Source organism: Pleurodeles waltl, chromosome 1_1, assembly GCF_031143425.1.
Source record: "Pleurodeles waltl isolate 20211129_DDA chromosome 1_1, aPleWal1.hap1.20221129, whole genome shotgun sequence".
Taxonomy (NCBI): domain Eukaryota; kingdom Metazoa; phylum Chordata; class Amphibia; order Caudata; family Salamandridae; genus Pleurodeles; species Pleurodeles waltl.
The window spans coordinates 81,948,169-81,962,013 of NC_090436.1; the positions used below are offsets into that span (position 1 = coordinate 81,948,169).

The 13,845-nt window shown below is 48.5% G+C and overlaps 1 protein-coding gene across 4 annotated transcripts in view; it reads left to right on the forward strand.

The window, feature by feature from the left end:
* The window catches only part of SPMIP6 (sperm microtubule inner protein 6), a 189,310-nt gene that overhangs the window by 95,046 nt on the left and 80,419 nt on the right, over positions 1 to 13,845 (forward strand). For all 4 annotated transcript variants that reach the window (XM_069215898.1, XM_069215670.1, XM_069215752.1 and 1 more), the window contains 2 exons: positions 4,667 to 4,714; positions 9,382 to 9,460. In XM_069215898.1, the coding sequence (XP_069071999.1) occupies positions 4,667 to 4,714; positions 9,382 to 9,460 (127 nt within the window). The remainder of the gene's footprint in view (positions 1 to 4,666; positions 4,715 to 9,381; positions 9,461 to 13,845) is intronic.

Sequence of the window (13,845 nt, forward strand, 5' to 3'; positions counted from 1 at the left end):
CTCCATCTCCTTCGTGTTCTTTTCTTCTTTTCTGTTCTTCTCCTCTCTTCTTCTGACTCCTCTCTTCTCTTCTTCTGATTCCTCTCTTCTTCTGTAATCCATCTCTTCCCTATCTTCTTTCCCTTCCCCTCTATCTGATCCCCCCACCCCCCGCCCTCTGCTCTCCCGCCACCACCACCCGTTCGGCCCCGCCCCCCCCTGCTCCCATTCGTCGCCCCCCCTCCCACCCCCAGCTGACCCCTCCTCCCCCCTCCTCCCTATTATGGCGGCCGCTGCGCCTGGACCGCGCCCAGCGCCACGACCCCTGGCCCCCAGCACTCCCAAGCCTCGCAGCACCGCTACGACCCCACCTCCCTCCACGCACTCAACCCGGGATGCTCTAGAACCTGCTTCCAAGCCAACCCGAAACGCACCCATGGACCCTTCGCATGCCTTACCTGCAAGTACACCTTCCACCGCAACTGCACCCCGCCCGCCAGCCCACGCGCCAATAACCACCTCAAATGCATCCTCATCAACGCACGCTCCGTCCACAAGCACGCCATTGAACTATGGGACCTCCTGGACTCCACCGCACCAGATGTCACCTGCATCACTGAGACCTGGATGAACGCCTCCTCGGCCCCCGACATCGCCATAGCCATCCCCGACGGCTACAAGATCGCCAGGAGAGACCGCACCAACCAAGTCGGAGGAGGAATCGCCATCATATTCAAGGACTCCATCAACATCACCACTTACACCGAAGACACCCCCCTCGCCGCCGAACACATGCACTTCCTTATCCACACCGACCCCAGGACCACCCTCAGAGGAACTCTCATCTAGAGACCCCCTGGACCACGCGCCCTCTTCAGTGAATCCATTGCGGACTTCATCTCCCCGCACGCCCTAGCCTCGCCGGACTACATCCTCCTCGGAGACCTCAACTTCCACTTGGAGCAGAACAACGACACCAACACCACCACTCTGCTCGACAACCTCGCCAACCTCGGTCTCAAGCAACTGGTGAACACACCCACCCACATCGCCGGACACACGCTCGATCCCATCTTCTCCGCCAGCAACCACGTATCCTTCAGCCACTCCTCCGTAATACACTGGACCGACCACAGATGTGTCCACTTCACCTTCAGACGCAAGACTCTCCACCTCCGCACACAACCCATCCCACGCAGACATTGGAACAAAATCTCCACGGAACAGCTACTCTCCACTCTCAGCCACCACCAACCTACCATCTCCACCGACGCCAACAACGCAGCCCTCAGCCTCACACAATGGATCACCAACTGCGCTGACAACCTCGCACCCCTCAGACGCCTCCCAAGACAGACCATCGCCAAGAAACCTCAATGGTTCACAGACACCCTCAAGGAATCCCAAAAAACCTGCCGTACCCCTGGCGCAAAGACCACACCACAGAAAACATGTCCGCCCTCAAAAACACCACCCGCGAACACCATCAGCTGATCCGCGCCACCAAGAGAACATCCTTCAAAGACAGACTGGACAAGAACACTCACAACAGCAAAGAACTCTTTAACATCGTCAAAGAGCTCTCCAATCCCGACGCCAACTCCAACTCCATCACGCCCTCACAAGATCTCTGCAACTCCCTCGCTACCTTCTTCCATCGAAAGATCACCGACCTTCACCACAGCTTCGGCCCTCAGACCCAGCCTACCACCACGGAACCCACAGCCTCAGCCGTCACCCTCAGCGCCTGCACCCACATCAGCGCGGAAGAGACAAAAGCTACCATGAACACCATCCACTCCAGTGCCCCCTCGGACCCCTGCCCCCACTTCATCTTCAACAAAGCCGACGACATCAGCGCCTCCCACCTCCAGACCATCATCAACAGCTCGTTTGCATCTGCCACCTTCCCCGAGAGCTGGAAACACGCGGAAGTCAATGCTCTCCTGAAGAAACCTACGGCGGACCCCAACGACCTGAAGAACTTCCACCCCATCTCGCTCCTCCCCTTCCCGGCCAAAGTCATCGAGAGGACCGTCAACAAGCAACTGACCAAATTCCTTGAAGACAACAACCTACTCGACCCCTCCCAGTCCGGATTCCGAGCCAACCACAGCACTGAAACCGCCCTCATCGCAGTCACCGATTACCTCAGAACTCTGATGGACAACAGAGAAACAGCCGCCCTCATCCTCCTCGACCTCTCGGCCGCCTTCGACACCATCTGCCACCGAACCCTAATATCCCGCCTCCGCTCCACCGGTATCCAAGGACAGGCCCTGGACTGGATCACCTCTTTCCTCTCTAACCGCTCCCAAAGAGTCTACCTCCCGCCGTTCCGCTCGGACCCCACCGAGATCATCTGCGGCGTCCCACAGGGATCCTCGCTCAGCCCGACTCTCTTCAATGTCTACATGAGCCCCCTCGCCGACATCGCACGCAAACACAACATCAACATCATCTCCTACGCCGACGACACCCAGCTGATACTTTCTCTCACCAAGGACCCTACCATCGCCAAAACCAACCTGCAGGACGGAATGAAAGACGTCGCAGAATGGATGAAACTCAGCCGTCTGAAACTGAACTCAGACAAAACGGAAGTCCTCATCCTCGGAAACACCCCGTCCGCCTGGGCACCACACCTACCCCCTCAGACCACGCACGCAACCTCGGATTCATCCTAGACCCACTTCTCACCATGACCAAACAAGTCAACGCCGTATCGTCTTCCTGCTTCCTCACTCTCCGCATGCTCCGAAAGATCTTCCGCTGGATCCCCGCCGACACCAGAAAAACTGTGATCCACAGCCTTGTCACAAGCCGCCTGGACTACGGAAACACCCTATACGCAGGAACCACCACAAAACTCCAGAAACGTCTTCAGCGAATACAAAACGCCTCCGCTCGCCTCATCCTCGACATACCCCGCAACAGCCACATCTCCTCCCACCTGAGACACCTGCACTGGCTACCCGTCAACAAAAGGATCACCTTCAGGCTCCTCACCCACGCACACAAAGCCCTCCACAACAAGGGACCCGAATACCTCAACCGTCGCCTCAGTTCCTACACGCCCACCCGTCAACTTCGCTCCGCCAACCTCGCACTCACCACCGTCCCTCGCATCCGCCGCACAACGGCAGGTGGGAAATCCTTCTCCTACCTGGCGGCCAAGACTTGGAACTCCCTCCCCGCCAACCTCAGGACCACCCAGGACCACTTCGCATTCCGGAGCAGCTCAAGACCTGGCTCTTCGAGCAGCAGTAACCCCCTCCCCTAGCAGCTTGAGACCCTCACGGGTGAGTAGCGCGCTTTATAAATATTATTGATATTGATATTATTGATATTTCCTCTCCCCCCAGTGACAGTCATTGAGTGCATGAGTTCTATTAGACCATGATCCACCTCAGCTTCCTGTTCAGGCATTTTACCCTCTGTACTAGTGCTTAGTGGCTAATGTCAAATAAACCCAGAGCTCATAATCTTATAGGACAGTAGAGGTCTCTGTTGGCCGAGTTGCATCTCCTCTTAGTTCATATGCCACCTTTTCATGAGTGAGGAGGTGCCAGAGACGTTGGAGTCAGTTTTGTTCAGTTAACATTACTTCCTATGAGTTGTTATTTTGATTCCCTGCTTCCATTATATTCTATGGGAGTGTGTTGCGGTATCCTGTGACTGCCCATGTGTGGTGTTGGACATGCTCTAAGGCTGAGGTGGAGTATACTTATTACTGGTTTGGGGCCTTTTTGGCTGCAGTAACATAGTTTGCCTTTAAACTTCCCTCCTTAAACCCCTCCTTATTCCCTCTCCTGCAGCCCACTCCCATTTGTTTGCAATTATTTACCATTTTGCAGCCACCCCCCCTGTCCCACCGACAGTCACTACAAAAACATAATCCTAGGTGTCCAGAAATCTCCAGACATTTTGGAGAGACCTTCACACCGAAAAGATAGGCGTGACAGAGAGTAGTATTACTCACTCACCACATAATGCAGTTTGCAAACTAAGCCCTTTGTCTCAGCAGTTCTCAGTTGCAGATTTTTAAAATCTCCCAAAAAATCTGTGCTGCTGATGGGTATGCTGCATCTGCTGCTGTCCTCACTGCTTACAAGTAACCCTTGACTTTAAGACTCTAGCTCGGTGTAAGGCCTGGCCCAGATGAGCAGATTAACGATGTAGGACTAGGTCATTTATTCTTATGGCTAAGGACAGGAGTCAGATCACCAAGGCTGTCAAAGCTCAGAAGACAATACCCTGATAGGCACCACGCTGCCAGGGACCACACCTCCACTTGGACAACCTTAATGTCCCCTGTAGGTTCTGACAGGGCACACATGAAACATTCCTGCGCTTGCATGGGGTGCCAAGCTAGCTCACCCTCACCAACAGATACTGGCATATTCAATTGTTTGATTTGTTAATAGTTGTGCAGAATCTGAAATGGTGATACATCAATGGGCATTCATATTGCAGGTGAGTGTACTTACTTCCAGTTTGATTAAATTATATGCCAAACCATTGTTCAATGTCTTGTACTCTGGAGCTATTGTAATACAGTGTTTGAAATGCAAATCTCAATACTGAGCACTGGAAATAGAGCAACTGTATGTGATCCATATACGAAAGAGGTGATGAGCTGCAAACAGTGCAAGTAAGACCACTCCTTTTGTTTTCTTGTATCCAGGATCAAGGAGGAGTTTGTCCCATCACCAAGGGAACGGTGGGTGGAAAGGTAATTATCAACCAGGAGCCACACTCCTAACAAAAACACCATTATATTCCTATAGTGTAACGATCACTTAGGGTCAGAATTACTAAGGGCTTGCGTTGTCCTGGTGTGTTGCAAGTCGTCGCAGGGCACCGCAAGTCCTTTAGCGAGAGCCACACCTTGTGTCATTCTGTGTGGTTTATTAAATCCAAAGTAACACAAACCAGTGCATATCACTTCCTGGTGCCACCAGGGAGGCATTCCATTGGTGGAGTATGGGTGTTCCCACACATCCATGAATGGATTCTGGCGCATTTCTAGATTTACGAAGAGTTGTAAACTTGGGAATGCATCAAAATGGTACGCCTTACAGACCCAGGTATAACGGGGAGAAATATCTGTTTTTATCCTCATTACTTCTCTTTTCTAGGTGTGATGCGTAACGTTTTAAACATAGAAGAAGGAAAATGCTGTTCATCATTGTTCACATGCAGGAATGTGTCCCTTCCTGCACAAAACAATCCTGCCTGTAAGGCATGCACCTTTGCACTATAATGGAAGGATGCCTGCGTTGGTGCTAGGCAGCACATAGTTTAGCACAAGGAGGCAGCAGAAATGCGTCATATCTTTGTAATTATGGAATATAACTGATGTCTCACTTTCACGCAACTCAGCACAGCAAGTTGCTTTGCTGTGCTGCTTTGCATGAAATGTCATAAAATCTGCCCTATAGTACTTAAATTGCTGTCCCTAAATACTTGAAACCTAGTTTGTTACAAACAACATAACTTTTAGCAAATTATATTGTTTTATCTAAATATATTTTAAAAAAGACAACTGAAAGGTGCCCTGTTTAGGGCTCTCCCATTTACATAAGACCATTCTCATGAATGAATGAATGGATGGATGGATGCCTGTAATGCTGGCGTAGAACAAACCAAGCTATCATCGCGCTAACAATCGGATTCAAGAAGTGAAACAAAAGCGAAGGGCTAAATAATTGGTTTCATCTGCTTAATAACTACATTTTAATGCCCTTTCTAAAAGCAGGATGGTCGGAAAGCTCTGTCAGATAAAAAGGGAGCTGATTCCATTCCTGACTGAGAGAGCTCTGCCTTCTGATCTAGTCCTACGAAAATGAGGAATAACCAGTAGAATGGATGAAGTGGAGTGAATAGCGCGGATCGGGCAATATTTATGGAACTGGATTGACAAAAATCGACGCCAAGGTTATGTGCGGCCTTACGGCAGATGCAAAGAGGCTTGAAGAGGGTGTGACTGGCCACTAGGAAGCAGAGAAATGGTCTGAAATTCCAATGAGATACCTACGTGAAGTGAAAGGCCATTGCCTAGGTGAGCTGCCATATTGTGTATCACCTGAAGGCCAAGATACACTGTATTTGCATAGTCGATTCTTGATGAACTAAAGCCTGGCTACTGTTTTTTCTTGTAGAAAAAGACAATAAAGGAAGCAATTTCCAAAGTATTCTTATGTTCAAAGGAGTATGATGTATCTGTGCTGATTTTAGTGTTAACGGGAACAGGTGATGAAATGTGGCTCCTGGTGGAACCTGGTGCACTGGTGGAAAGAGACCAACGATCTGACCAAATTGTCATCGAAGGGCCAAAGAGAAGAATTTGAGCCTTGCCAGTGTTAACTTTTAAGTGATGAGCATCACTCCAGCCAGCAATGTCCTTAACGCAACTATAGAAATAAAGTTGAGAGTTAGGGGACTCTTGCCGAAGATGTAGATCCAGATGAGTATTGCCTGCATAATGATAAAAAGAGTAGCAATTGGTTCTAACAAGGTGGACTAGAGGATCCATATGCACGTTACATAGAGTAGGACTAATTGCGGATCCTTTGGGGACCCCACAAGAAACTTCTGAAAATTGATTAGAAAAGGGTGAGTGCCAAAGCTTGTTCTCTATCAGAAAGTGAAGATTCAGGAGTCAAGCCAGAGGCCTTTCTCTCATTTCAGGTTCCAGTGAAGTTTAACCACGGCTTCCACATTTTAAATATAGCTGGCAGGAAAGATATATTTCGGTAGTTTGTAACTACTGTGGCTCTGGCTAGGCTTTCTTCAGCATCCTGGTTTTGGTAATCCTGTCTGATCTGGACCCTCACTTTTCCAGCAATAAAAATGGACTCTCTCTGGCATTGTTTTTTGGCCACTTTGCTACTTGAGACAGGCACCAATTATATGCACATCAGCCAACATGGACAGTGCATCCGAAACCAATAGGTCAGACCCCCTCAAGGGATTCCAAACACAACCTCAGAAGTATTTGGCCATTTTGTACTTCATCAGTGAGTTGCTATTTCGATCCTGTTGCATAGAGTAGTACGGGTCGCCCATCTGGGCATACCTGTGCCACATATGGTGACTTATTACAAAAACATGATGTATGTAATGCTTGTATTAATGATTGGTAATTACTGATCACCTTTAATCCATTGTTTTTTCCTCAATGTGTTGTTACAGACAGGGATCATCCATCTCCAAGCTTCTGTACCATTAGAGAAGGGGGCCAGTCATAAGCAAATGCAAATCAGTCTGATCCTGAGTCCAAACGCGGCCTGCTAAGCCACATCACCTCCGTGTTTGGACTCTAGGCACTGTCACACTTGTCCTAGCACTAAACATCCCACCCCACTGCAGGGAGAACATACTAACTCACCCACACAGTCTTTACATGAGGAAAGATGTGGCACTGGGAGCAGCGACCTTGGAGAATGTGGCCATTGTTGGGGGTGGCAGTCCACACAGCAAGAGGCTCCTGTAAACTCTGACCCCACGCAAGGACATGGGAGCCACTGGCAAGAAAGCTCTGACTTCATAGCCCAACCTCTCTCTTACACACTCGGCCACTGCACCTCACACCGATTAGCAATGAAGAAAAGTTGTATAAAAGGCACAGCGACAGGGGTAGCGACCTCAGATACTTTCTCTGTAGGAGATTCGACTGCTCCTGTTAACCAGCTTTCCCGTGTTTACTGCTTATGGAATTTAGGGGCACATTTAAGAGCCCCTTGCCCCGCCTTAGCATCATTTATTTTACGCTGAGGAAGCGCTACGGTGGCCTTTTCCCCGCGCCATATTTACAAATGGAATAGATGCATGCATTGTGCCTCCTGGTAACCTCTTGTGCCACATTATGCCTGCGCCAGGCATAATGTATGCAAGGGGGCGTTCTGACATTAGGTAGTCCGCAAAAAATGGCACAGTGAAATTTAACAGATTCACTGCACCACTTTTGGCGTACTTTTTAACACCTACTCAGAGCAGGTGTTAAAATGACGCTCCCATAGTAACCTATGGGCCTCCTTGCACTTTGCTACACAAGCGTCAAACTTTTTGACACTAGTGTAGCAAAGCGACACAATAGCGTAAAAAATGTTGACACTATTGTGCTAACGACCGCCATGGTGTGCCTATTATAAATACGGCGCAACCATGGTGTTGTTATGTGCCGGTAGGGGGGGGCCCAGAAAAAGTGGCACATCAGCTCTGCTGCGCTACTTTTTCATAAATATGGGCGTTAGACTTTCCACTGACTTTGATCCAGTTTCTTCCTTACTCCTCTTCCTCCATTATGAGAATTCCCTTGATTCTTTTTCTTGTCTACCTTGTACCTCTCTCCTGGCCCTCTGACTGAGTTGTACTTATGTCATCTGTCTAAATGAGTCTCCCTAAGGTGGAAGGAGAAACTCCAGATGTGCAAACTTTGCATGCAGTGGCATAGGAGTTCAATCTGCACCCCACTGGTGAGGCCCAACAAGGCTGAAACACATGCGGAGTTGCTTGTATTTGGCTGTACTGCTCCTTTTAGGGTTCCTTCATAGTTGATTTGCATAGTATCATCATTATTATTATTATTATTACTAATATCTTGTTAGAATGTGTGCACACACCTGTTCAAGATGCACCAGGGGTGATTTTGCCCATAAAAGTGATTTTGCACTGAAATGTGTTCTTCACCTAAATGTGATTTTTGCTTCAACAACTGTTTTCACACACATGTGGATGATGCACCAAGGATAATTCTGCACCTGAATGTCATTTAGCACCTAAATGTCATTTTAAACTTTAAAAAAAAGTGTGGCGCGGAAATTGGAGGAATCCAAGGGGGGGCAGTGTTAGTGCGACCTCTCTAGTCTTGTCTAATTTGTAAAGAAAAATACCTATTTACATTTCAAACGTGGTAATTCTGTTCATGGACGTCATACTGGGACCCCTGGCGTGTCCCTTGCGACCCCTGGCTCTATGACCCTGGCCTCAGAAGTGGCAAAATCAGTGCCTGGAGCACAGGAGCAGCTCCTCCTCATGGATGTCATTGAAGCTTCATGTTCCTGGATTTCTGTCAAATTTTCATTACACAAGTAGTGAATTATATAATTCAGTACTAGTGTATAAAAAGGATTATAATTAGAAAGCATGTCACCATATCTGGCAAGTAAGGTTGGTAAAAAATGCTTTTAAATGTATTTTTTATACGTGCTTGTGGATGAGGGTGTCTGTGTGAGAGAGAGTGTGAGTCTGTGTGTTTGTAAGCATGCGTGTGTGAGTCAAAGTAAAGGTCAAATGGCGTGTGATGTCACTTCCGCTACCTGGCACTGCACAAAAACAGGGAGTGTTGGCGTAGGTGTTCCTAAACTCATGAAAACTCTCTCAAACATTTATCAACAGGAAGGAGGAAGCTCAAACCCGGATCTGTACTGGAAGAGATGTCACGTCAGCCCAGAGCACGCCAACCTCAGTACTCATGGTAAGCTCTCCTTTCCTCTATTACTGTGATCCTATGAGCGACCTATGTGTATAGGGTGGGGCGCGGAGGGGGGGTGTACGTCATAGCATTGTCATTTTACCTTGCATTTTCAGTGCCATTTTCCATGTGTGTCACAGTCTCAGATCTTTGAAAATCATGACGTAATAACAATAGTCAGCCCTTCTCAGTCATTTCTAATTTCAAATGTCATTCGCATTTTTGATCAGCCTACATTACAGTCATTGGGTGTTCAAGCTGCCATTCATGTTGTGTGGTATTTTGTTTGTTTACGGTAGAAGAGTCATGGGATTGCAGCCAATGGAGTGGACAGGGCTATAGTGGCTATTATGAATGTTAACCTCAGATTGGGCAGGTGGTGGGGGCTCTAGCATGTGATCCAGTTTTTTTGGAATCCACTTTCGGTTCCCTGTCTGGCATTTCCCAGGGGTGTGCGCCATACACTAGTCAGTGAGAAACTGATATTTCAATAATAATTGTACTTCCATCCGGTGATGGGACATGTTGACAGACCAGACCCAAGAGCCAGACCTGAGCAGTGTCATGAAAGATGACAAGCACTATCGGACTGGGACAACAGCTCTTGACCCAGGGCCTGATTTAGATATTGGCTGTGAGAAGGTAGCCTCTTTCTAGCCTTGTTACCCCCACTTTTGGCCTGTTTGTGAGTGTATGTCAGGGTGTTTGTCACTGTTTTCACTGTCTCACTGGGATCCTGATAGCCAGGCATCAGTGCTCATAGTGAAAACACTATGTTTTCAGTATGGTTGTTATGTGTCACTGGGATCCTGCTAGTCAGGACCCCAGTGCTCATAGGTTTGTGGCCTATATGTATGTGTCACTGGGACCCTGTCACACAGGGCCCCAGTGCTCATAGGTGTGCATGTATATGTTCCCTGTGTGGTGCCTAACTGTCTCACTGAGGCTCTGCTAACCAGAACCTCAGTGGTTATGCTCTCTCATTACTTTTAAATTGTCACTAACAGGCTAGTGACCAATTTTACCAATTCACATTGGCTTACTGGAACACCCTTATAATTCCCTAGTATATGGTACTAAGGTACCCAGGGTATTGGGGTTCCAGGAGATCCCTATGGGCTGCAGCATTTCATTTGCCACCCATAGGGAGCTCTGACAATTCTTACACAGGCCTGCCACTGCAGCCTGAGTGAAATAACGTCCACGTTATTTCACAGCCATTTTACACTGCACTTAAGTAACTTATAAGTCACCTATATGTCTAACCTTTACCTGGTAAAGGTTAGGTGCAAAGTTACTTAGTGTGAGGGCACCCTGGCACTAGCCAAGGTGCCCCCACATTGTTCAGAGCCAATTCCCTGAACTTTGTGAGTGCGGGGACACCATTACACGCGTACACTACATATAGGTCACTACCTATATGTAGCTTCACCATGGTAACTCCGAATATGGCCATGTAACATGTCTATGATCATGGAATTGCCCCCTCTATACCACCCTGGCATAGTTGGCACAATCCCATGATCCCAGTGGTCTGTAGCACAGACCCTGGTACTGCCAAACTGCCCTTCCTGGGGTTTCATTGCAGCTGCTGCTGCTGCCAACCCCTCAGACAGGCAGCTGCCCTCCTGGGGTCCAGCCAGGCCTGGCCCAGGATGGCAGAACAAAGAACTTCCTCTGAGAGAGGGTGTGACACCCTCTCCCTTTGGAAAATGGTGTGAAGGCAGGGGAGGAGTAGCCTCCCCCAGCCTCTGGAAATGCTTTCTTGGGCACAGATGTGCCCAATTCTGCATAAGCCAGTCTACACCGGTTCAGGGACCCCTTAGCCCCTGCTCTGGCGCGAAACTGGACAAAGGAAAGGGGAGTGACCACTCCCCTGACCTGCACCTCCCCTGGGAGGTGTCCAGAGCTCCTCCAGTGTGCTCCAGACCTCTGCCATCTTGGAAACAGAGGTGCTGCTGGCACACTGGACTGCTCTGAGTGGCCAGTGCCACCAGGTGACGTCAGAGACTCCTGCTGATAGGCTCCTTCAGGTGTTAGTAGCCTATCCTCTCTCCTAGGTAGCCAAACCCTCTTTTCTGGCTATTTAGGGTCTCTGTCTCTGGGGAAACTTTAGATAACGAATGCATGAGCTCAGCCGAGTTCCTCTGCATCTCCCTCTTCACCTTCTGATAAGGAATCGACCGCTGACCGCGCTGGAAGCCTGCAAACCTGCAACATAGTAGCAAAGACGACTACTGCAACTCTGTAACGCTGATCCTGCCGCCTTCTCGACTGTTTTCCTGCTTGTGCATGCTGTGGGGGTAGTCTGCCTCCTCTCTGCACCAGAAGCTCCGAAGAAATCTCCCGTGGGTCGACGGAATCTTCCCCCTGCAACCGCAGGCACCAAAAAGCTGCATTTCCGGTCCCTTGGGTCTCCTCTCAGCACGACGAGCGAGGTCCCTCGAATCCAGCGACACCGTCCAAGTGACCCCCACAGTCCAGTGACTCTTCAGCCCAAGTTTGGTGGAGGTAAGTCCTTGCCTCACCTCGCTGGGCTGCATTGCTGGGAACCGCGACTTTGCAAGCTTCTCCGGCCCCTGTGCACTTCCGGCGGAAATCCTTCGTGCACAGCCAAGCCTGGGTCCACGGCACTCTAACCTGCATTGCACGACTTTCTAAGTTGGTCTCCGGCGACGTGGGACTCCTTTGTGCAACTTCGGCGAGCACCGTTTCACGCATCCTCGTAGTGCCTGTTTCTGGCACTTCTCCGGGGGCTACCTGCTTCAGTGAGGGCTCTTTGTCTTGCTCGACGTCCCCTCTCTCTGCAGGTCCAATTTGCGACCTCCTGGTCCCTCCTGGGCCCCAGCAGCGTCCAAAAACGCCAAACGCACGATTTGCGTGTAGCAAGGCTTGTTGGCGTCCATCCGGCGGGAAAACACTTCTGCACGATTCTCCAAGGCATGGGGGATCCATCCTCCAAAGGGGAAGTCTCTAGCCCTTGTCGTTCCTGCAGTATTCACAGTTCTTCAGCCTAGTAAGAGCTTCTTTGCACCAACCGCTGGCATTTCTTGGGCATCTGCCCATCTCCGAGCTGCTTGTGACTTTTGGACTTGGTCCCCTTGTTCCACAGGTACCCTCAGTCAGGAATCCATCGTTGTTGCATTGCTGATTTGTGTTTTCCTTGCATTTTCCCTCTAACACGACTATTTTGTCCATAGGGGAACTTTGGTGCACTTTGCACTCACTTTTCAGGGTCTTGGGGAGGGTTATTTTTCTAACTCTCACTATTTTCTGATAGTCCCAGCGACCCTCTACAAGGTCACATAGGTTTGGGGTCCATTCGTGGTTCACATTCCACTTTTGGAGTATATGGTTTGTGTTGCCCCTATCCCTATGTTTCCCCATTGCATCCTATTGTAACTATACTTTGTTTGCACTGTTTTCTAAGACTATACTGCATATTTTTGCTATTGTGTATATATATCTTGTGTATATTTCCTATCCTCTCACTGAGGGTACACTCTAAGATACTTTGGCATATTGTCATAAAAATAAAGTACCTTTATTTTTAGTATAACTGTGTATTGTGTTTTCTTATGATATTGTGCATATGACACTAAGTGGTACTGTAGTAGCTTCACACGTCTCCTAGTTCAGCCTAAGCTGCTCTGCTAAGCTACCATTATCTATCAGCCTAAGCTGCTAGACACCCTATACACTAATAAGGGATAACTGGGCCTGGTGCAAGGTGCAAGTACCCCTTGGTACTCACTACAAGCCAGTCCAGCCTCCTACATTGGCGGACGGGAATTCTCCATCACAAATGGGATGGATATCCTGTCTGCCGTATTATGATCCCATTTTATCCTACGGAGATCATAATACAGTGGACGGGGCATCCGTCATGTTTGTGACAGAGTATTCCATCCGCCAAGATCTAAATCTGGTCCTCAGTCATCTATTCTACAAAAAAACTACCCAAGGTATAACGGAATCTGCGTAGGTCAATTCCTAAACTTACTGTGCAACCTGTGCAAAAAACACAAAGAATACACAGACATTCACTTTCTCAATTTATTAAAGAAAATATATTTATTTTAACTGTTATTAAAAAGGTTACATACATTTTTGTCTGCTCATCTATTATATCACACATATAGGACTGGGAGGATAACACCATCTGCATACAATCCCCATATATACTCTAAAGTCCACTCAAGAAATATGCAGAAGCTACAAATATATCCTACCTAATACTATATCCTACCTCTATGTCACAGGTATAACAAAGTATTGGAATAGGACACTTTACCCACTGTTCATTGTGGTATGCTTCATCATCGGTGTCTTTTCTACATCTAGGTAGCTGAATACCACCTAGATGGACTCAACCATGGTTGGGAGTA